At 25.7% G+C, this 24308-nt stretch overlaps 1 protein-coding gene across 1 annotated transcript in view; it reads right to left on the reverse strand.

Annotated features, from left to right (window-relative positions):
• Positions 1 to 722: 722 nt before the first annotated feature.
• Positions 723 to 24308, reverse strand: part of LOC113556599 (gamma-butyrobetaine dioxygenase-like) — a 31316-nt gene continuing 7730 nt past the window's right edge. The window contains exons 2-7 of the mRNA XM_026961645.2: positions 17913 to 18100; positions 15759 to 15893; positions 6341 to 6446; positions 4557 to 4759; positions 2384 to 2550; positions 723 to 1177 (exon numbers count right to left, since the gene is read on the reverse strand). Of these exons, the coding sequence (XP_026817446.1) occupies positions 1023 to 1177; positions 2384 to 2550; positions 4557 to 4759; positions 6341 to 6446; positions 15759 to 15893; positions 17913 to 18100 (954 nt within the window). The 3' untranslated portion in view covers positions 723 to 1022. The remainder of the gene's footprint in view (positions 1178 to 2383; positions 2551 to 4556; positions 4760 to 6340; positions 6447 to 15758; positions 15894 to 17912; positions 18101 to 24308) is intronic.

Below are 24308 nucleotides of genomic sequence, written 5' to 3' on the forward strand. Positions count from 1 at the left end.
TGCACCACATTATTACATTTCAACTGTTATGTTCTTAGATATATTTCGAAAGTACTTATTAGTAAGTGTTATAACGAGAGTTTAAATAACTTATAAGACAAATAAATAAGACAATATTAAGATAATTGAATACAATTCCATGATGTTATGAGAATTTGTTAGATTTAACATAAAATAAAATTTATGTTTTTCTGGTAACAATACTCACTATACTGTGTATAATATACATTATTAATAATATTCATTCTTGAGTTTTGCTTTGATATATATAAAAAAAAATAATTTGTAGTAAATTATTAGATATATTATGTATGCAAAGGTGACCAGATAAAAAAATACATTAATACGGAATTAATTTTTTTATGTTTACTAAAATAAATCATTTATTTTTAATAAAAGAGCATTTAATCTTTTAATAGTTGAATGAATAAAAATAATATTTAAACAATATTTATATCATATAATTCGGGTGTTAAAACAAAAACAAATATTGCAAATAATAATAAAAAAGTCTTTTTAGTTGATGTGTTTTCTTGTCGTCTAATATTTCAGTTGACATTTTCTTAGTGTATTTTTTCTAAGTACATGTGTATTTTATTATATTTTAATAAAAAGGAAACAATAATTAGCGTACGCATTATTTTTGATAGTATAATTCTATGATACATAATATATTATTATTTTTAATAATAAAAAGATGTCTTAAATAATAATAGAGAATTAATTATATACAAAAATACTAGTATGATAATTTGCAATTTCACCAGTACCTAATTAATTTACATATTTATATTATTATAATGTTATAACTGATAACTTAAAATAATCTTACATATACGTGTTTGTTAAATACTCAACTAATGAAAAAATAAAAAATAAATTTCAAATCAATAAAATGAGTACTTATATAATTACATATAATTAATACCATATTTAATTGAACTTATTTAATATAGTTAATAGTTTATAATTATCGAATTATATAAATATTTGATTTGCTTATTCATAAATTATTCATATGATTAATTATTATTTTTATTTGACAGTTGAAATTGGAGAACTCTAGTTCTTGATTTAATTAAATCCCAGTCCAAATAACCACCAATTAATAATCTGGAGCCTTGATATCCTTTTCTTCCATGTAGTACTCGATGGTTGTCAAAAGTTAAAATGTCCCCTTAAAATAAAATAAAAGTGTTTTAAATATATAAAGAATATAGGAAAGGTAATCAATTTAAAGGTAAACATTTATTTATTTATTTTATCGAAATATATGTAACATTGGAAATTTACACATATATTTATTTTATCATTTATTATTTTTATTATTGTTTTAGTTATTAATTACTATTTATTTGAATTAACAACTTAAATTTTTAATTCTATACTGTAAAATATTTTTCTGAGTATTTCTATACATAAAAATTAAATTTCAAACGAGCCGTTAATTAGTTATCACTTAGTATTTAAAGTTTTAATGAGCGTAGAGAAGTGACACAGCTAGAGGAATCTCGCAAAATGTTAAACTAAACTTTAAATAGGTAGTTAAGTTAAGTTACGTTTAAATTTATTATAATTCTCAGAAAAATCTTCTATTTCTGAGTATGCAATTTAAAATTTATACCTACTATCTTTTTCAAAAAAGTAAAATTTAAATAATAATAGTACCTAGTAAAAATATAATTATTATTAAAAAATTATGTGTTTCAATTGTTTAACTCCAAGATATAATTTTGTACAGTGTAAATAGATATTGTTAATTTTTTATTAACTTCATTAATGAAGTATAAGTTATTTGAACATCGAAATGACAAATGTATAAATTAGTGTAAATCAAATAAGAATTATTATTGAAAGCTTGCTGCAAACACCAGACAAGTCTTCTTTTTAAAAAATGCAGATTATTATGGAATAAAACAAATCAAACAATTCCCTACAAGTAAGACTTTAACATAATAAGAAAATATTTAATATTTTAATTTTTAAAATTAAATTTACAATCTTGGGCACAATAGGTAAATGTGACACAAGTATAATTATATACAAATAATTACAAGAAAATATTACTACCCCTAATAACAGTATATTATATGTGAATCTTCTGAGGAAAGCAGCCACCCATACAATTTTTACAAAATGCATATTATCAAATATAGACGAATCAATAGTACAGGTAATGTTCCAGTATTTTTCATATTATTCAGAATTTCAAACAAGTATAATTTTCAAAAAAAAAAAAAATCAAAACATAAATAGTGTTTTATTTAAATTTAAAAATGTCTGGTTTTTGTAGAAAGTCTTTTAATTTTGTAAATATATTCTACTATTTATTGTATTTTACATGTAATTTGACAAGCATATGAACAATATTAAAGATATATACCAGGTTTCATTTTAAAAGTGCTGATGATTTTTTCGTTGTACGCAATCTTTACAAACTTTTCGATTGCATCATACCAAATGTGTACTTTATCTATTGATACAGGAAATTTTGAATCTCTGTGATGCTCACTAAAATTAATTCTCTTGATATTTCCATAACTGTCTTCGCTGTTTAAAAGTAAACATAAAATAAAAGTTTAATTAATGTCAATTGTAAATCTACAATATTTAGTACACTTAAAATAGGTACCTAAATACACATTTTCAGTTAGTTACAATAAATATTAAATGATGTGATGTAATGTACGTCTTCAAGTCAGTGGGTGTGTTTCAATTATTATTATTAAGGGTGCTGAATGCTGTTAATATATTTAATGAGTACTGTTTAGATAATGTTAGTTACGGACTGTGTATATTTATTTTTGATTTAACATAAAATATACACTATATCATATTGAATTATTTTGTTCAGTAACTTTGAATGAAAAAAAAAGTTTAAGTATAATTTTTGAAATTAAGAACATTGAAACTCAGTGACGTGTACTGTTTAATGAGGAAAAAATAAGCCTACAAGTTGACTACACAAATAATTATTTATATAAACTGGGAAATGGCTATGTTTTGTAGTTGTTGGTTTTTAAGTGAACCTCGTCATTGAGTAGGTTATTATAATAAATGTATAAAATTTGATTTCAATCATAAATAAAATCATAAATCGATGTGTCAGTATGAATAGAGTTGTGTAGTATAAATACGTTACTAAAAATTAATTTAAATATTTTGAAACAATTTAATTGCGTATTATAGTGAATAATAATACATTATAATATACACAGTAAGTTTCGAAAAGTTTCAAGTATAAACAAACAATATTTTTAAATTACAAAAATATAATTATTATCATTAATTTAAATATCAAATTTCACCAGTGTATCTTCAAATGTGTAAAAAAAAATTGTACACATGTAATTTTGACTTGTTAAAATATATTTAAATGTTCATAAATAATAAACAATGAATTTAAATATTTAATAATCATATTATTATGCCTAGACATTACTAATATATAAATATAAATATGTGTTAAAAAATTCAAGTTTTTACGGTAAAATATTTTATAACAAAATACAAAACTAATATCATTAAAATTATTTTTAATAAAAATTCCGGTTTTTCCTAATTATTTTGAAATTAATTTTTGACACCTCGGAAAAAAAGATCCAATTTACTACCACCATAAATCACTCTGTAAGTCAGTGGTTCTTAACACGAGTTTTCTGTGAACTGATCTTAGATGTGACGCAAAATGATTGAAAATATAAATTATTCATACATTGTAGGGTGCCCTGGGATTTTTATAGAACACCCAAGGGTGCTGTGAATAAAAAAAAAAAATTGAGAACTATTGTAGTCTAAATTGAAGATCGAAGCATTTTTAGTGTTTACTACTCAATCCTAAAGTTGATGTCAGTCATGAAAAAAAAAATCACACATCATTAAATCAATGCATTTATCGTTCGGAATTAAACATTATAAATAAAATGTATTTAATTAAATTACATAACATATTCAGTTACACACAATATAGTATATATTATAAATGTATTCATAAAATTCAATGTCAATATACAATATTATTACGTATACAATGTATACATTAGATTTAAAAACAATATTTAAAGAAAAAGTTATATCGATGGCAACAAACGTACTAGAACCATAATGTAACAGTTTGGTATTAATTGATATCCAATCACATATTATAGCTAATACAACTAAACAAAGTTTCGAATAAATTAAATGTTAAATCTCTGCATCCGGGACTTTGTAGCCAAATATTCGTTTGATTACTTAGTTTTAGGTCGATAAATATTAAGCATATAGGCATATATACCAGTAGATATTATACGAGTTTAGTTTAAGAGTAAATAAATATCGTTGCACCTTCGATTCGTGGTTTCATTTTAAAATCAATTAAAATAATAAGTTATGCACACTAATTTCACTTGTATAACACTGTCTGGCTATAATCCTAGCTACCTTCCAATATCCGTAGCTGAACAGCAATATTATACTACATACATTTTATGTTATTACATAATAAATTATTTTACAAAAGTCTACGATGGAGGCGACGACGGTAATAGTTTTAACCATTTCGACGCGGCACTAACCAAATTACGGGCGAGACGTAAATGTTATGGAAGCTGTAACCAGCGTCGTGGCCGCGGTCAATCCATCTCACCGGCACCGAGGACAACGTCTTATAACTGTCCACGTCCAATTCCTTCAGACGGTCGCACACCGACAGACCGTCGGACACTTCGGATTCACCGCCACTGGATTCTGGTTGAACGATGCAGTGCAGCAAAATCACCTTCAATCAAACCAAATGTCGAATAGTTTACACGGGTATTTTCACAAACATCAAAATAATATATTAATATACATATGTTTTATTTTTTTGAAAAACATGACGATTAATATTATTTTATTAGCTTATATATTATATTTTTTATAATATTTTATTGTACATTTTAAGAAGATCTCGCACTTTTTTTTTTAATAATTTGAACTTGCATGTGATAATAATATGCCTTTAGTAATACGGGAGGCTAGCGTTAGTAGGCGGAACAGCAAAAAATGAACGCCATTATTTGGAAAAGTGAAATTTGGAACGGCAATCATATAAAACAAATAAACTATTATATACCAGAAACATATGATAATAAAAGTTATATCTTAGAAAAACAAAAAATAGATAAATTTATAATATTTACTTAATATGACTATGTGAGTCACGATTTGGAACGAAATAAATTAGAGAAGCTAAATTCCATAATATTACAAATGATCATTTCCTAAAGAAAAATTCATATCTATCTGAATAAGTGAATTTCCGTTGAACGTTTTTAATATTTATACATAAGGTTTTAAAATTTAATACAAGGTTCTTTATATGTATTTTTTCTGATACTTAAAAATCTAATAAGTACAAGATATCATTTTTTTTTTTATAAAATACTAAGACTTGTTTGAAAACAACTATTAAAATTATTAAATTTTTATGTCATTCCTAAGAGTCAACATTTTAACTCATCTATAGACTATGGTCATATCATTTTCAAAATATTTTAAGTTTTGAGATATATATACAAATTTGAAAATATTACATTTTTATATTTTAAAATTTTGAGATGAAATTAATTGTACTATACATATTAAATTTTCATTATTATTATTTAGAAACTAACGTAGTTAAATATACTTTTTTATATTCAATTTCGTTTTTATTATAAAATATTAAAAACACAAAATATACCTAAATTGTTATATCACGACTTTAAATTAATTTTAAACAGTATGTTAAAAAGATAAAAAGTAATTTGTTTGGTTTCATTAATTTTTAGCAAAATAAACATATAGAATAGTAAGTCATTTGATAATAACCTTTATGCATTTTTTTATAGCCACATTTTTACGACATGTGTGATTTTATACTTCTATTAATTTTCAGTTTTTATTAACTGTTTTTCAAGATAATCATCAAGTTGTGATCAAATTTAAATCAGTAATTTTAGATCTTGAATGGATCGATTTTTAGATTTTTATTCATGCTATAATTTTTTCTAGTTAGAATTCGTGGCTGTCAACCTGCAGTTCTTATAGTTCAAACTGTATAAGACATATATAGTAGTATGTCAATATACTTGAAACAAAATATTTTATATTATGTACATTTCCTGTATTTTTATATTTAAAATCTATTATACACATTAAATCAAAGGCATTAACCATCGTATTTTCTTAGATTTTTACTATTGATCAATTTCAGAAAATCAAGTCGTATTCATATATAATTTTGTAGAAAATATTTCTGTATATTTTGAAATTGTATTTTGTATTTTTTTATATAGTTTTAATAAAAATATCACAAAAATAATCAAATAAAAATTACCCCCGGTGTATACTCGTAATATGGCAAGTCCGTATGTAGCTGTAAGTATGTTGATCTATATGCTAAATTGGTCGCATCAGAGTTCACTTCAACTTTGAACGTTTCCCTGTAAAAAGCACAGACAACAAAAACGAGATATTAGTTTTCGTAGAATTCGTTTATTCATTTTTTCCTCCTCAAATTGTATAGAATTTTAATAGAATTTCATCGCGACGTACGAGAGTCTATACTGTTCGTACGCGAATAATGTTTATTCCGACGTAGCTGGGTAGAGGTAGCTGTACTCACGCAGTACCTACCGTGACATTTCTGTAATTTATGCATTCTTATTAACTACACTTCGCAGTGATCGTCCAATAACGCGACGTCACCGTTTTTCAAATAATATATAGTACTTGTGTGTATAATATACGAAACACGGAATAACGCACAGGACGTATCGTATAATATTTCACTTATTATTCGTATTAGTATTGTTAGTGTGCGCGTTTAGCTCGCCGTATAGAACGACCCGATCGTGTACCTACGTCACATCAAAAATATATTATTATAATATTATTATAGAATATAATATTGTACACGTGTACGGTATCATCACCCGTCTACCCGCACGTCGTTTACGATTTCCCGGTAGGTATATATTATATACACGACTAGGTTTACGTATAATATTATATATATATATATATATATATATATATAGTACTTTGAAATGTCGTATTATACAAATATACTCATAATAATATATTTGCCATAATGTATTAATATATATCATACCATATTGGTTAAATCGTAGTAGTTATTAGCCGGCACACACGGGCGTATTATAATAGTAGGTATATAGTATAATATATTATATATACGCGCGATTGGTTTGCCGACGTACGAGTCGGGCGGTATCAAAGCAGAAACTTTCCACTCGTGACTACGTCCGTTCAGAGCGTATGTCGTGTGCGCGTCGCGGTCTTATTATAATATAACATAACGTACCGTCGCGTATTCCTACGCACACCTTGCCTGCCCTTTGAAAACAGCCGTATAAACACGGAAATCGTTGCGCCGCGCACAATAACCGGCACGCGTATCACAATAATATATTAATACACACGCTATTTACTTATATAATATATACGTTTCGGATCGGATGAGTCGCCTGCAGCAGACGACATCCCCTCCCCCACGCCAACGAACCGTCTACGCCGTGGCCCGGTGTACGCCACTTTGACGATCTGTGGCAAACGCCAAGTCGATTCAAAATAACCGCGAACCGAAATAATCGTACGCCGTCTGATCGAGATTTCAATTTAGACGGACTAAAATTATATAAAGCATTTACCTACTCATTTTTACCAACGTTTGTTTTTCCGCCGTTGCCTATATCATTTTCCTAGCCGTGTAACGACTTTTCTACTTTTTTTTTCGAAGTCGAATTGTAAATTCTCAAAATTAAATTTTTGAATCACGAACGCTAAAAATTTTAAGACGTAAATAATATTGAAGTAAAAAAAAAAAAAAAAATTAAAAAATATAAAGTAGATTTTACGACGAATTCGAACATGCCTTCGGAAATTTTATTGTACAAATGGCTCATTTGATATAACTGGCAGAAAATTGATACTTTACACAAACAACAAAATACATGATATAAATTTAGTGTGTTATTGATATGTGCGTGCCCGTGAGGGAGTGCTACGCTTTTAAACTTTAGTCATATACTGTTATATACTATTACACTAATGATCGTTTACTACGGTCACATATACGTATAATATACGACCTGCACTAATGCACTCACTTAAAAAGGCACACAATTACCTATATTTAACTCTTTGAAAACGATCAGTATGAACCCTAATTTATAATGCATATAGTGATCACAGATAATTTTTTTAATTTAAGTCAGACTCCTGCAAGTATCTGGACCAATCTCAATCTTTTATTAAGTACATCCTGATGTATACTCGTCTACTTAAATTTATGACACCGTACATTGTACAATATAATGTTAGGGAATGTTAGAATATGATGTTTTATAAATTAATTATATTATTTTACGTGCGATTGAGCAAATGCGTAAAACGGCCAGCGACAGTAACGATCTCATAATTTTTCCGCAAGTACCTACTGACATTTTATAGTCGATTATAAAATTCTAACAACCCACATTGGTTATTGCTCATGTCCACAAACATTATTATTATAGGTTTATACGAATTGAGCTATATACCTGAACGGGATAATGATAATAATAATACTATATTAATTGAGTCTGAACTTAATAAAAGAAAAATATAAATATCAACCGTATACGTACGTAATACCTTTGATAATTTTTCTTATTATTTTTATGAATTTTGTTGCATACCAATAATTAAGATTGTAAAAAAGTAAAATAAGAAATACTCGGCATCTTACTATAATTATTAATTTTGTGAACGTCATCATTTAAAAATTAAAGAATGAATACATTAGCTGTTACATTCAAGATTAATAATACGATTTGAATATTACAACACACAAAGTTTATCACATAAGCTTATACTGCGAATAGTGACCTTAAAATCCCCACCATATGGCAAACAGTTACCACATATCATTTACACTTACACTCCAAAATGGAATATCATTCGAACGCTTTCGTCGCTCAACTTCATATAATTGCACTTCCAGGTAATCCGGCCAGATGTGTTTCACTTTGGCCTAGAGATCTTCTGAATGCACATCATATTTAACGTGTTTATTATATTATTTCTCACTAAAATAATCACTCATGTTCAAGCGCTTCTAATGTGAAACTCCTTCCGAATGTTGTCTATTTTCATCGTCTAATGCTGTATTCCACTCGTTTACTTATTGTACTCACTCGTACATAGATTATTGTAAATTGTCATTGAATAAATTACTATTCTTTAAAAAAAAAAAAAAATTCTTATATCAATAAAATACAGAAAGTGTTGAAATATTATATTTTAATCAACTGAATTATTAATTATTATGTATACTTATATATATATTATACTACACATTAATCACTTTTTATACAACTAGACTGGAAATGGATATCGAATAACACTCAAATGATATCGAAATCGATTATCAAATATTTGCCTAGATATCAACACGGTACGTGACCACTAGTATACAAATCAAAATGCAAAAATAAATTCATTTGGCACTAAATCAATGATAAATCGTTTTGATTTTTTTAGAATACGATTCTTAACAGAAGTATAGGTTCGCCTAAAAATTGTCAAGATTTGTTTTGGAATTTTGTTCATTAAAAATATTTTTGGAACCTTTGAAAAACTCATTAAAATATAATCTAATCATGTTCACCAATGAAACGTTTTGATAAACTATAGTTTATACAATATACATAAATGATATAATAAATACAAATAATAAAATATTATATTATTGTATAGGTAGCTACTTATATTAAAATTTAAATGTTCACGATAGTTATGCTCTATACATATTATTCATATAAGCTGTTAGGTACCTATTATCATTAAATTAACCTACATATTATATTCTCTTAATAACGAATATTTTTGGTATGATATTATATATATACATAAATCAGTTATCAGTTAGGAAAAAAAACAGCAAGCGTTTTAGATCGTTCTGAATTGACAGAAATCGAAGTGTATATAGTACATGCACACTAGAGTAATTCGATATAATCGATTTTAGGTGACTAGATTTAAAGCATAAAAACGTTTTTATTATTTGCTTCTACCTCAGTGACATTTTTCATTATTCGTTATTCATTTTGCATTTTGCACTTCTTTATTTAATTAAATACTTTAAAAAATACAATTCATATGCGTATATTGAATCCGTTTTTCACCCGTCTGCATCTGAGTTCTTTCTCTTCTTTATTGCTTATTGCGAAGAGTATATAGCCTATCTCCTACTGTTACTACTATAATTCCTATGATGCATTGCAAATAAATTTATTGATCTGTATAATGCATGTTATACATATGCAAGTATATAAGTACTACAAAATTTAAAACAAACGAATAAACCAAACATGACATTTTTATTTCTTTGGATCAGTCTACTGGAAATTTATGAAACAAGAATATACGTATCACACATTCTTATACTATTTTACAAGCTATAACCGTATTATCTCGTCTACATCAATGCAATAATTCATAACGTAAATTGCAACATAGGTCAATTTAACTAAAAACCAGAGCTTTAATATGTTTTGTAGTAAGATGTTTTTCTGGTTAGATATTACTATATATTGTTTGATTTAGAATTCAATTGAAAATAAACCTATTGTTTCTGATTCGTTATTTAATAAACTAATAAATTGATTTGCAATAAGTTTTAATGTATTAAATTTTAAATTTATGTAAGTAAGTATTTATAAATCATAGAAGATATTCAAAGGTCATTATAAATTTAATGACACATTGCACCTAACGAATTGACGTTCATGGACTTATTAAATTATGTTTGAATTTTAACAATCAAGTTATAGTTACATCAACTTTTTATAAATTTATTTAATAAAAGTTACCATTTAACTAAAGGAAACTAATGACAGAAAGTCTATTTAGATAGTACAAAATATATTTTATAGCTAACTTTCAAGTTAGCGTAGGTGTATGTTATAATATTCTGTATTGCGAAAATACTAAAAATGTTTTGTGCGAACTTGTGCCTTTTCGTTTGTATTAATTTGAATTCAAATATAATATACCTACGCGATAGTTTATTTTAAATAGGAATTATTTTATAATTCTTTATTTAAAAAATAATATAACTGTTAACATATTTTAAAATAAACATGATAACTTATGGTATTTTACTTACCTCCAGCTAATAAATGCATTATATTTTTCATAGATAAAAGACAAAAATTTACAGGAAAACAAACTTAAAAAATATCAATATCTAAATCTACTAACAAATAATTTATGTTTACGCAACAGTTATCTCATACTTTGACCTTTTAGGTACTATGGCATTATAAATAATGAAATGTGTCACCATCAAATAAATAGTAAGTTATTACTTTTACACTAGAAGTGTTTAGATACTATATGGACAGTACTATTAGCAATATTGTTATTTTAATTTCATTCTTTAATCTTTAAGTTTTACCATATTTGAATAAAATCATCCTACTATGTCTGTATGATTCATATTTAAAAATAATATAAATGTAATAAATAGTTATTAAATTATATATCCAGTATGGTTTCAATGAAGGATTAAGTATAATAATGTATTATAAGTAGATATAACATTATAATGTTAAAAATAGTCCCAATTATATTAGTTTACACTAATAACACTTATGTTTGCTTTTAAAGCGTAATTAGTTGGTTTAAAAATATATAAAATAATAAAGTTAAGAAATGAAACGGTCGTGTTTCAAAAAGTATTACCATTGAATCAATTAAATTGTTTTCTTGCATTGAACATTGTATTAAAAGTATTCAAAATCTCAAGGGTCTCAAATAAATTCTTCGAAATAGTTGCTGTTTTTTTTTGTCTGAAAATGTTTTAACGAGGAGTTAAGTCTTATCGAATTATGTGTTCCAGACGAGTACCTTCCTATCTACCTACTTAATTATATCAAAATAAAAGACTAAATAATAACGACCAGTTACCCATTGAAACGTGAAATAAACGAAGAAAATAGCAATTGCGTCTACCAACTAATTCATCATATCATTAATTATCAAATACAAAAAATTGTTGATTATTGTTCCATCAGAAAAAGTTTGACGTGTTATTAAACTCTAAATATTAAAAACCAGATAATAAAAATCAATATTTTCAATAATATTATGATAGTGGTAAATTTACATTAATTCATATTATCGTTATTGTATAGTTCATTGGCGTATAAATGAGGGGGGGGGTTAGGGGTTCAACCCCCCGGGAATGCATAGTTGGCACGGGCATTGATTTTGATTGTATAGTTAATTTGAATTTAAGAATGGACATTTTTTTTAACCCTCTCTTGAAATTAATTTCTATATACGGTGTAAAGTATTGGACTCTAAAAGTTAAAACTGTATCCGTAATCTAAAAAGGTGTTGGTAATGTGTATTATATCCCTATTCGCTACGATATTATAAAAACGGAAACAATACATTGATAGCCACTGTAGTTCCATGTCTTAGAAATGGGAAGATTGCAACGGTGCATTTTGTAGATTCATTGACGTTCTGTGCTCATTATGATGGTTGTAAAGTAAACGATTTGTAATATTTGTAAAAATATGTTGTTCTGCGACAATATTGATATGATTTATGTAAATGATACGTATGCAACGCCTCCTGGAAACCGTGTTTAAGGCCAGATTCATCCGATTCGGTCATAGTTATACCCTGATAATAGGTAAAACCTTACGATTTTACTACGTTTTTATTTCAGTTTATTTATTTTGGTTTTGAATTCACAGTTTCGATCAAAACTATTTTAATATCAACCTTATTATAATTAACACTCTGCTGTAATGTTCTAATAATTTATAATATAATTGTGTTTTTTTTTATCATCGTATATTACAACAAATTATATTGATCGATCCACGACTTTATTATGGTTGTTATTATATATTGTTAGAGCATAAACTACCTGTGCGTGCGTTCGACGAAATTAATAAAATGGTAAGTGTATAAATATATAATTTTACAGGCCCAAATAACACGATATTACCTTTTAACTGTTTTCTTCTAAAATAAAATGAAATATTATTGTTTGATTTATATTTTTGAATAAGTGCCATCACAAATTATCATAGCACTAAAAATCACGAAATTAATGATCATAGCTCGTTGAATATTGCCTAGATAGAAAAAAAAATAAAAGTCTTATAAGACCACACGTTTTGGTAACTAGCCTCGCACTCTCGAAATGTTATCATTTCTACGTACCATGTAACGGTTAACACGGAATCACTTGTAGATATGTCAATAATAAGCGTTGTGGTAAAAAACTACGTAGATACCATAGAAATATATATATATATTGTTATAGTATATAACACGTTGTGTTTTATTTCGACACGTATAGTTCAATTTAAAATCGATCGATTTTTATGTCTGATCAGAACTTCTTTTGTGTTTTGGAATCATATTGTTCCCACTATTTTCAAGTGTTCGATATAATTACTGCATTAAGGATAAAGAAAATGAGTTCATGTGCTCGAAACCCCAAGGCAGCTTAGAGTTATTTTGTACGCTTTGTTTTTTTCTCTTGGATTTCTACATACTTTGGGGACTACTCTATACGGTTTTTCGTTCGTTTTTATTTTTATTTTTAATAAAACAAATATACCTTTACTGTTCGGCAAGGAAAAAAAATACCCAAACAGATATTAGTTCTCGTGGGAATATATTTGTCATTTTTGAGAAAAAATAAATTAGAAAAATGCCATTGCACTGTTTTTTTTTTAAACTATAAAATACCTGCAATACATAACTAAAATGTGTATAATACGTAGGTATTTATATATATTTTGTTTAGTTAATAATTTATATAAATGAGGGAAAAAATTACCTCTAACGCCAACCTTAATATTAATTTAAAAAAATAATATTAAATTTTTAAATTGGAACTTTGAATTGTTTCAAACAAATTTCACATACTTATAATAAATACCCATTATAACCATTATAATTAGATTTTTATTTACGTTGATAACATATTTTGTTGTGGAAAATATATAATAAAAAAAACAATTTTAGTTTAAAACCAATACTTACATTTAATTACTAAAGTTTATTTTTTATATAAATCCATGAAGTTGAAACATTTATTGAAAAAATAATCAATTTAAATTGCATAATATCAGTAACCATTGGATTTATTTCAACCAGAGTTTCCACTATCCCGTTTTATATAAAATATATAATATTTGTTTAATAATTGGTTATTATATTCTTGGATCAAACTTTATATTCTGAAACTTTACTTAGTTTTTATATAGATATTATAGAATTCACCGTTTCTGGTTATAATTTTCTTTTATGACATAACATAAATATTGTACAAGACATACTCAGATCATTGTTGGATGTAATACAAATATGAACATAAAAAAATAATATTATTTTAATGTTATAAATGACTCATTACAGACAGTTATAGTAGTCTATTAAAAAATGAAGGAAAATATTTTTTTCAAACATTTAAAATCATTAAGGTAAATTTTGCGCGAATTTACCAATAGTCAAGGTATTGAAAAATACCATAGGCGAGCTTGCAGAGAAAAAGTAGTATCAAAAGCTTATACCAAAATAAATAAAATTAGCATAATATTTATATCAATAATTGACAACATTTTTTAAAACACTCAAGTTCATATTTGATCTAGGGAAATAGGGTTTGGATAAAAGTCGAGTGCTATATAACAACGGGTGTCAAACGTATTTCGCAATTTAATGGGCCACTGTATATATAATATTGTAAAATATGTCTTATACTCTCTAAAACGATTATGAGCAGAGCTAAGGTGTTAAATTATACATATTTATAAATATGTAAAGCTCTCGACTTATAAAGTTTCTCTACGAATAGCAAAAAATAAAAATAAAAAAATAAAAAAAATAGAAATATTGACTATTTTATGATTGTAAAATAATTTATGTACTAAATAGTAGTATACTAAGTGTACATTTCAGAATGTCGGAATGATTTATTTTCAGAATTGTGTAGAAAGCAAACGCGGAATTGGGAAAAATGTTTTTCCTTGTTTTTCTCGCAATTTTAGAAAATTTGTCATTTTACGTATTTATCAAAAATCCTAGATCGACAGAAATTTATGTTTTTACTGGTTATATAATGTCTATGCAATAAATATTTCAACTAGACAATCTTTGATTTCAATTAATTTTGTCAATAAAATATATAATCATAATCATAAAAAAATATTTATCTTTAGATATAAACGATTAAAATCTAGAAACACTGTTAATAATATTAAAAGATTAGCCGATTCGCTGTCATTTCTTATAATTTATTAGCTATAAGTACTTACCATTATAATTTTATGTATAGGTAATGTACTTGTACCTATGGTATACGGTGTGTGTACACGAACAAAACATATTTGTCAAACGGTATATACAAAAAAGCGTTTTATAAAAAAAAAAAATAATAATAATTCAATTGTAAATGTTTACGACGTGATGATGATCTTAAGCCATGCCGCAATAAATAAAACAACATTTTAAAAATGTTAAACTTTAAGATACTTGTGGGTTTGATTTATTATACTAGGAAAAAAATCAATTCAACAGACTGGTAAAAAGTGGCGGTGGGCCATACTCATAGTAGTGCTTATAAATCGGTAATCCCTGACATGTTTTAAAACAACGACGATGCGCTTTATAAAGGTTCGTTATTGATTTATTATTTTAATTTGTATGTGCATTACCCGTATTGTGTCTTCTTCAAAAAAGCAACGCGTCCGGCGAGTTCTTTTACCCGGTCATGTTCCAACCCGCAACTTTTTATCACTGAAATGCCATAGACTGCCAACGTTTCCAACCATTGTAGTAAAGTTTCATCACTGTCAACAAATTAAAATGAAAGCTTAATTATACGGATCAACATAGGTAATAACTGATAATAATATATAGTTTGGGGGAAAGAAACATATTTGTTCACTAATACTTCAGTTATATGCGTAAGTAAACAATGTATATGACTGTACACATATACTCTTATAGGGGTTATTTCGTACGAATTTGTAAATTTACATAAATTTGCATAATTAAAATGAGTTGGTAGATAAATGGTTATATTATTGGTAGAATGTTATTTTTTTTTGTTTATATAGATAATTTTGCTAACGAAATATCGGTAAAATACCTAATGAAATGTAATTTTTTTTCTATGGTTTATAGTTATAACGATTATAGATGAGGTAATTATAAGCAAAATAAATTCATAAGATCAAAAGAAGATAGATTAGCATTATATTATAACGATTATAAATGTTTTTCTGCTGTTCAAGTTCTATTGTATGGTAATATCTATTAAGAAATACAATTATATGTTCAGTTTATGTCTTATAATATGGATCTGCATGAATAATTGTTTATTTGCGATGTAGTAATATAAATAAAAATAATTTTTGTATCGACATAAACAAAAAATGCACTTGTTCAAGAACTATGCAAATTTAATTATTTAATTTAATTTATGGGTTTATTTTTATCCAAGTAGTTGTAGACTTATAGTTATACTTTTTTTTATGTGTACTGATAATAGAAATTTATCGTCTTAATTTAACGATTTATTTAAGAAAATCCAAATTCTTTAAAACTTTTTTCTATTGCAGATAAAATATAAATCGATAACCTTATCATATAATTAAAAATAAATCCATATTAGGTATATTATGGTAAATGGTGATTTATTTTTTTAATCAAGAGGTGTCAATAAATATAACAAAAAATATAAGCAAATTGATTATATTTAGTTATTGCAATTTATTATCAAACACAATAGTTGAGTAACATACTATATACCGATAAAACTTGCAAGTATCCTTTATAACTGAGCAATATTAAAATAGTGTGGCATTTTAAATATTAATTTTTATTATTTAATTATTTATTTTCTATAATAATAGCACATATTATATTAATTTGATTAACTCAAAAGTTCCGATGACTATTACAAACGGATAGCCAATAAAAGTACTTAAAGTAATTTCTAATCAACTTAATTTTTACTAATTTCTTTATCTGTACTAAATTATGATTTTGATTTAATGTTTTAATTGTGTTTCTCTTTATTTAGATAATATGAACATAAGTACCTATGTATATTATAGTGAATACATTTTTAGAAACGAATATATAAACAAAACACGTTAACTCAATTTAAATAACGTCTAACTTTACACAACCTTTTATTCTCTTAATATAATTTAAATTATTTAGTTATACAATGATGATAAATTGCATTTAAATTAGTACTAGTTACTGTTAGCATTTAAAATACGGTTTATATTGTACCTACAAATCTATTTGTAATTTGTAAATGTAATTGTACGTACAATATTTATTTAGAAAATAAAATTCTTTTTAATCACTGTGATTTGAGAGTATATTATTATTTTTCTTATTAAATAATAATATTTCAGCGATCGTCATAACCATACACTTTCAAAAACAAATTTTATCGTTTAAATCTACACTTAACAAATTTATAAGTAATGCAATTAATATTTAATCAACGATGTACTTTACAAAAATAAGTTGATAACGTATCACAATAATCACTATATTATTGTATTTATGAAGTACTAATTGATTTTTAAAAGTATTGAGTTGACCCCGAAGTTAGCAATCTGTTCTTCGTTCTTACAGTGTGTGTTTTTTTAATTTTTAATAATAAAATAAATTTATAAATACATTTTGAACCTTTTAAATTGTATAGATAAATTTTGATTTGATATATTTTTAAATCTACATTTAAATGTATTTTATTGAGTTTTTTTTTAATAATTTATGATGATTTATGATATAATAGTTTTCGATAGGTAAATAAATAATACGGAGAAGTGAATAGATACGACCTTTTGATTACGTCCTCATATTTAAATGACCGAAATATAGCTGAAAACGACTCCGCAGTCCATTTGACTTGCTGATTTTCGTAGCGTTCTTGACCCTCATTAAAATTTCTCTCTAGTAGCCATTGTAAGTCGTAAGTACTCTCGTGGCTGTCATCCCATTTCACATAAAGCTTATCATTGCTTATAATCTGAAAAGAGAAATAGTGTACACAATATTTATATTTTACTCTGTACCAAATGAGGAAAGCTGAATTGAATTGCTATTCATCTAGTATTTACTATAATATTATGTTTTAAATTGAAAACCGTTAGTTTATACGTATAAATGGCAGGGATATTATATATACGTATAGAATCGGTATACATATTATAAAGGTACAAAAAAAATACGTTATTTCATAGTATATCGTGTACGTTTAAGTATTTTCGTCTGAAAAACAAAAGTTACTTTTAAACGAACTTATCTGTCTAATGTTATGTAATTATCTATTTAGTTGTAGTCCAGTGAGATCGTGCGTATGTTACATTACGTTTTATATAAGCCATTCTATTCCCTTGTGTTTGTAGTACTAAGTGTAGACACCGTAGAATACTGCAAAGGCAGCTGAATATATTATACATTATACTTGTGACGTTTTAATTGGAGGAGACTTCGTAATGAGAAAACCTTTCAGATAAAAATGTGCTTCCTTTCGTACTTAATTATTGGTTATGCCAAAAAGCGTAGTATAAAACATACTACATATATGTTACACATATAAATGTATGTTGTTCTAGAAAATTATTTTCGATTTCTCTGTGAAAACTATTAAAGATCGTAGTTTTTTTTTATTTAAAAATAAAATAGTTAGGAGAATATCTCGTGTATTTTATATTCTATTCTGGCGTTGTTTTGAATTAATTATTTGTTTCTTGTATATATAAATTATAATAAATTACTCTATGTTATATCTAAATCAATAAATTTATTAGTCTATTTATCAAGCACCAAATTTAAATGAACGTATATCATGATGTTTGTACATTTCCATATTTTAGATTCTGACCGTATATGTAGTCACTTAGAAAAAAAATCATTGTACATTTATAAAATAAATTAATTCATTGCTCTATTTAGTATTTAGCATCTAAAAGTGAGTGTAATTCCACACAAATATTTTTCACGATTAAAGTTTAAATTCGATTTTTAAATCTTGAAAAAAATTGGTAATAAAACGATTTTAGTAATTGTTTTACAATTATTAGTTTAAAAACTCTGTTAACCGTAGAAACTCTATTCCCTTAAATTATCATAGTCTACATACGATACCGTATATAGATCGTATCCGCTTAGAATCGTTTTTTATGTACAACGATTTATAACTGAATTCAAATTTAACTCATCCATTATGGTAACCTACTGAATAAAGAAGTGTAATCGATACCTATTGTACCGAGAATCAGTTACCTACTTGCCCACTTTTTTGTGTCATAAGATACTTTTAATGGGACATACAATGCTTAAATTTTAAACTTTTAAAGTGGTTTTTGGTAGAAAATCAGATCTAGTTTAGTATAATAAAGTAACATGTATGTTTTTATGACCAATTTAGTTCAAATTTAGACATTATTATTGAATCATAATAAGTAAAATAATGATTTTTCATCAAAGGTTTTTTTGTTCAAAGAATAATAATCTTAAAAAAATTTCACTATCATTTAGTATTAACTATTCTATTGTTATAATTTCCAATAATAAATCATTTTCAAAATATTTAGACTGATTTTTAAATATTTTTATATTATTATTATATTAAATACCTAATTCAAATTTGTTTCATATAATGTTCATATATGGTTGTTAAAAATGGTGTCACTCCATATAAAAGCTTGAAAATTGAAAAAAGTTGTCGTTATATTTGCTTAAAAATATTAAAAATAAATGGGTACATTTTTAAATAAGTTATTGAAGTTCAAATATTGAGATAATTCGTAAAAAATGTGGAAATTTGCAAATTATATTGATGTAAATAATTTGTACAATTTTCAATTTTTTAGCTAAGAATTATAAATATAATACAAGTTTTCTAATATATTTTTCATATAGAATCATATAAATATCAAAAATAAAAATACCATTTTTTTCTTACAATATTTTAAGTTCCAATTTTGTCGATTAGTTGTAAATCAAAAAGTATTATTCGTTGGGACATAATTTTTTTTGTTAATATTTATAATGATTTTTACTATACTCAACGAAATTAAAAAAAATATTTAGATGAATTTTAAGTTATATAAGTACTATGAACCAATTCAAAACGTTGTTCGGTATACGGTATATCGTTTCAATTTCAATTACTAATTTATTAACGTTTTAACATAATATTCCAAAAATTACATGTATACTTTTTGCAACTCCCAATTGTTTTTTAACATGTGTCAACATGCCATGTATTTATTTATGATTTCTTACCTATACCTACTTATGCACCTATACATTGTATCGTTGCACTTCGTTGGATGTTTAATGAAAGCACATTACGGTCTTAAGTAGTGGCTTTTACGGGTCAAAGATAATAGTATAATCAAATTATTTTTTGTTTCTTACGTAATTGAAAATATAAATCAGATATTACTTTTCATTCCTATATTTCATAATTGCCTACTTAGCAATTCATTGAGACTTTCCGCCGTTCTTAGTCTTAAATATTATAATCAAACCACTGGAATAAATTAAATTGCAACATCAACGAAATAAAATTATCGTATTTTCGGTAATAAAAATAGAGTCATTACTCGTTACTGAGACAGCCCGACTTTTTTATTTTGCTAAAATTAGTATTTTTTAACAATGTTTATACGACTCAACTATCGTAATTTTTTGAAACCAAAATGATCCATCCGTAATACACTAGAATACAAATTAATGTTTAATTCTGATTTATTTACCCATATTTTAGAGAAACCAAACAACAAATAATACGGCTTGTCATGAAATATAGGTAGGCAACTGAATTTAACACTGAATTATGTTTATTTGTAATTAGAAGGAATGCTAATTATATCCCAGATGAGCTAATGTAAGTTATGATCTATGTTTATCTTTTAATTAAAATTAATCGGTATACTAATCAACTGTAATAGATATATAATAAAGATATTTTACATTTATTTACTATTTATGTACTTTAACACACAGCGTAGATCATTGCCTTTATTGTGTGTTTTTTTTTTTTTTAGAACTGCCAATTAATTTTCTAAAACAGTTTTATTTGAAATAAGATATGGTTTATATGATGGCATAAAAATGGGTTTAGATTCATGGATTTATTCTTGCAGTATTATAAATGGTATATAAAATTACTCAAACCATCAGTAACAAAGCGAGTACCCTTGGTATTTCAAACAATTTTAACGCCATAAGTTAAACGTGATTATCTTCTCAGTGACTAGTTATTGCGGTAACAAAGTTGACGATACCATGATATTCTTTAAGCCAATAAATAACTAAACACATTACTTTTCTTATACAAGTATATAATTATTATAGTATAGTATACACAAATTTGCTTTCTATTTAAAAACCCATTCCAAGAGCAACCAAAAAGAAAAGAAATAGCCATAGTTAATCCATTATATTTCTCGCTTTGCACATAATTTAAAATTTGTAATTTTTATTTCTATTGTAAATTTATGGTCGGCTCACTGTTTCGTATTTGTATTGCATTACATTTTGGTGGGAGTTTTATAATATATTATAAACAATAAAAAATAAAAAAATAAAATATGCAATCTATCCAATTGCAGCTATAATATAAATAAAATTTATAACACTTTATCTTCAGTTTAGAATGCTTTAACGCTTTAATGTATTTTATGGATTTCCAAATAATATAAATATAAATACAAAATGTTCACCGTTAATTTATGTATTATTATTTTACTCCCCAATTAAAAAATAATTACCTATTTGAAAAACAATAAAACTGTGCTTAATTTTTATCGTTACTTGGAAATCACTTTTCAAGTTTAACATTGTTTATTTTTGTCAAAACGTTTTTAAATTTATATACTCTCGTTAAACGTATGTTGTTATAACTACCATTGTATTTTGATCGAATTAGTAATTTGTGCAAATTATTTTAGCTCTTAGAGAACCACACATTTAAATGTATTATACATAATACATACAGAACTTTTATGATTAGGGATTTATTTCCGTTGAGTTCGTTTTATTTGCCATGTCACTGTGTATCTACAACTCTTATTTTTAGAAAGATGTAAAAAATATAAAATTTTAGTCTTAATTGAGGAAATTTTTGATGGATTTATCGATCGTACTAAAAGTTACATGTATTTTTGTAATTAAATAAAAAAATAAAACATTATTATTTACTTGAAAAAATGCCGAATAACTAAACACAATTTACAGAAAACTAAAATACTTACGCAACGTTTTACTTCGGCTAATTATATTTGGTTATTTTGTCTTGATTAAAAAGTATAAAGAAAATATGTACTTAGCGTTTTCATCAAATCAGTATTGACTTATAATTTAATAATAATAGGTATTATGTCATATAATACTATAATAATATTGACAATCTCGTAACTTACCACATCACAAAAAATAGATAGATAAATTACTAACAGTAATACAACTTGTAAATTATTTTTGGGAATATATATCTACTTCGTTTCCATTAAGAATCGTTTTTCGTACGCAATCATTGAAATTGAAATTGAACTCATTCATTTATTGTTATATACTCATTGACGAGATTAACTAAAAATCAACTATATACCGCGCAGCGAATATTTCGATTTTTTATATTTTAAATCAATCGTATTACCCCGGAAATGCATATACAGTAATAAGTCCTACACAATGGGAGGCATTGAATTCGTGTAACGTTATTTCACTGATGTACCTATTATACACCTACCGTTTGTACAAGCACTGGTTGCGATAGACATATTATTATTATTATTATTATTAGTATAGTAGAGGCGCATAATTATTATGTTTTCGGATATTACATAATACCGTGGTTTTATTTTCGAAACTCTGAGCACATTGTATGGTGTTATGTTTGGTGAAAAATACATATACGCATTTATTGTAACGCGCGTTGCACAATATTATGGCGCTTAGGGCCGCTGGTATTTGAATACATAATCGCTAGACTGCACTCGCGTCAACTGTATTATTACAGTGCAAACCGCTATGATGTTATTATATTATTATAATAGTGATAAAATAATAATCGTTATTGAGTTGGCACGTATACGGTTTTGTGTGTAAGAGGGATCTGCGGTGAACTATATAATGAAGTATAACGATTGTATTATCACGCCGTACAGTTTTATCGAGCCTTTTCCGACGGGAAACATTTTGTTTTTATTTTTAACAAAATTTTGGCTTACTAATAAGGTTAGGTCGGTTGTTTTTTATTCTCCGCGTGCGATTCATAATAACTGTGTTAACTGTGTCTGGGATCTTAGTTCTTTTTTCGGTTTCAGGTTTATGGTGGTTACAGTTCTTAATGCAACATAATATGCCTGTTGTAGAAGTTATAGTAATCTAGGTTTTTATCGTGTCGATTAGAACATGTTATTAAAATCAGTAATGGAAATCTAAGTATGAAAGAAATTATAGAATACAGTTATACTTTGTATAAACACTGATAAAATTTGTACTTCCAGAGACATAGTTATTGGTATTGGTTTCAAGAGTACTTATAAATTTAATCTCTTGTACATTTTTAGGTATCTGATTTTAGGATCAAATTCATAACATATAAATATATTATTTTAAAAAAAAAAATCATACGTTAGCAAATTTTTTATGCACTATATATGCGATAGAATATTATACACCGTTGATATAATAGTACGTAATAACTAATTAAGTAATAACAAACTTAAAAATTGTTTTTCAACCATGATAAGATTAAGTTAGGTTATAAGTCATTATAATAAATATAACTATAGTCGAGGAAATGTCATTATGCCTTATACGCTATATCAAAATTGAACGCCAAATTTACTATCATGATTTTCACCATGAGGATTAAAAATCATTCTTTCAAACAATAGAAATGATAGTTTGAAACACTGAAGGTGTCGTGTTATTAATGCTGGAAGTAAAATGTGTAATACATTATAATAAAATTCAATTTTAACTTAAATCTTAGCAACTAAAAATAAAAATTATAAAAATGAATTTTATTAAAAATAATACCAGTGAAATTGACGTTTGTGCTTGTTAAAAATCAAGGGCGGGACTCATATCTGAGTATTTGTAAATATTAACTGTTAATATTTATTTTCTTTAAATCAAGTATTCATTTAACGGTGTAGTAACTAAAAAATTCAATTATTGAAATACATTTTTTTTTATTGAATTTATAATTA

The sequence above is a fragment of the Rhopalosiphum maidis genome, chromosome 3, assembly GCF_003676215.2.
Source record: "Rhopalosiphum maidis isolate BTI-1 chromosome 3, ASM367621v3, whole genome shotgun sequence".
Lineage (NCBI taxonomy): Eukaryota > Metazoa > Arthropoda > Insecta > Hemiptera > Aphididae > Rhopalosiphum > Rhopalosiphum maidis.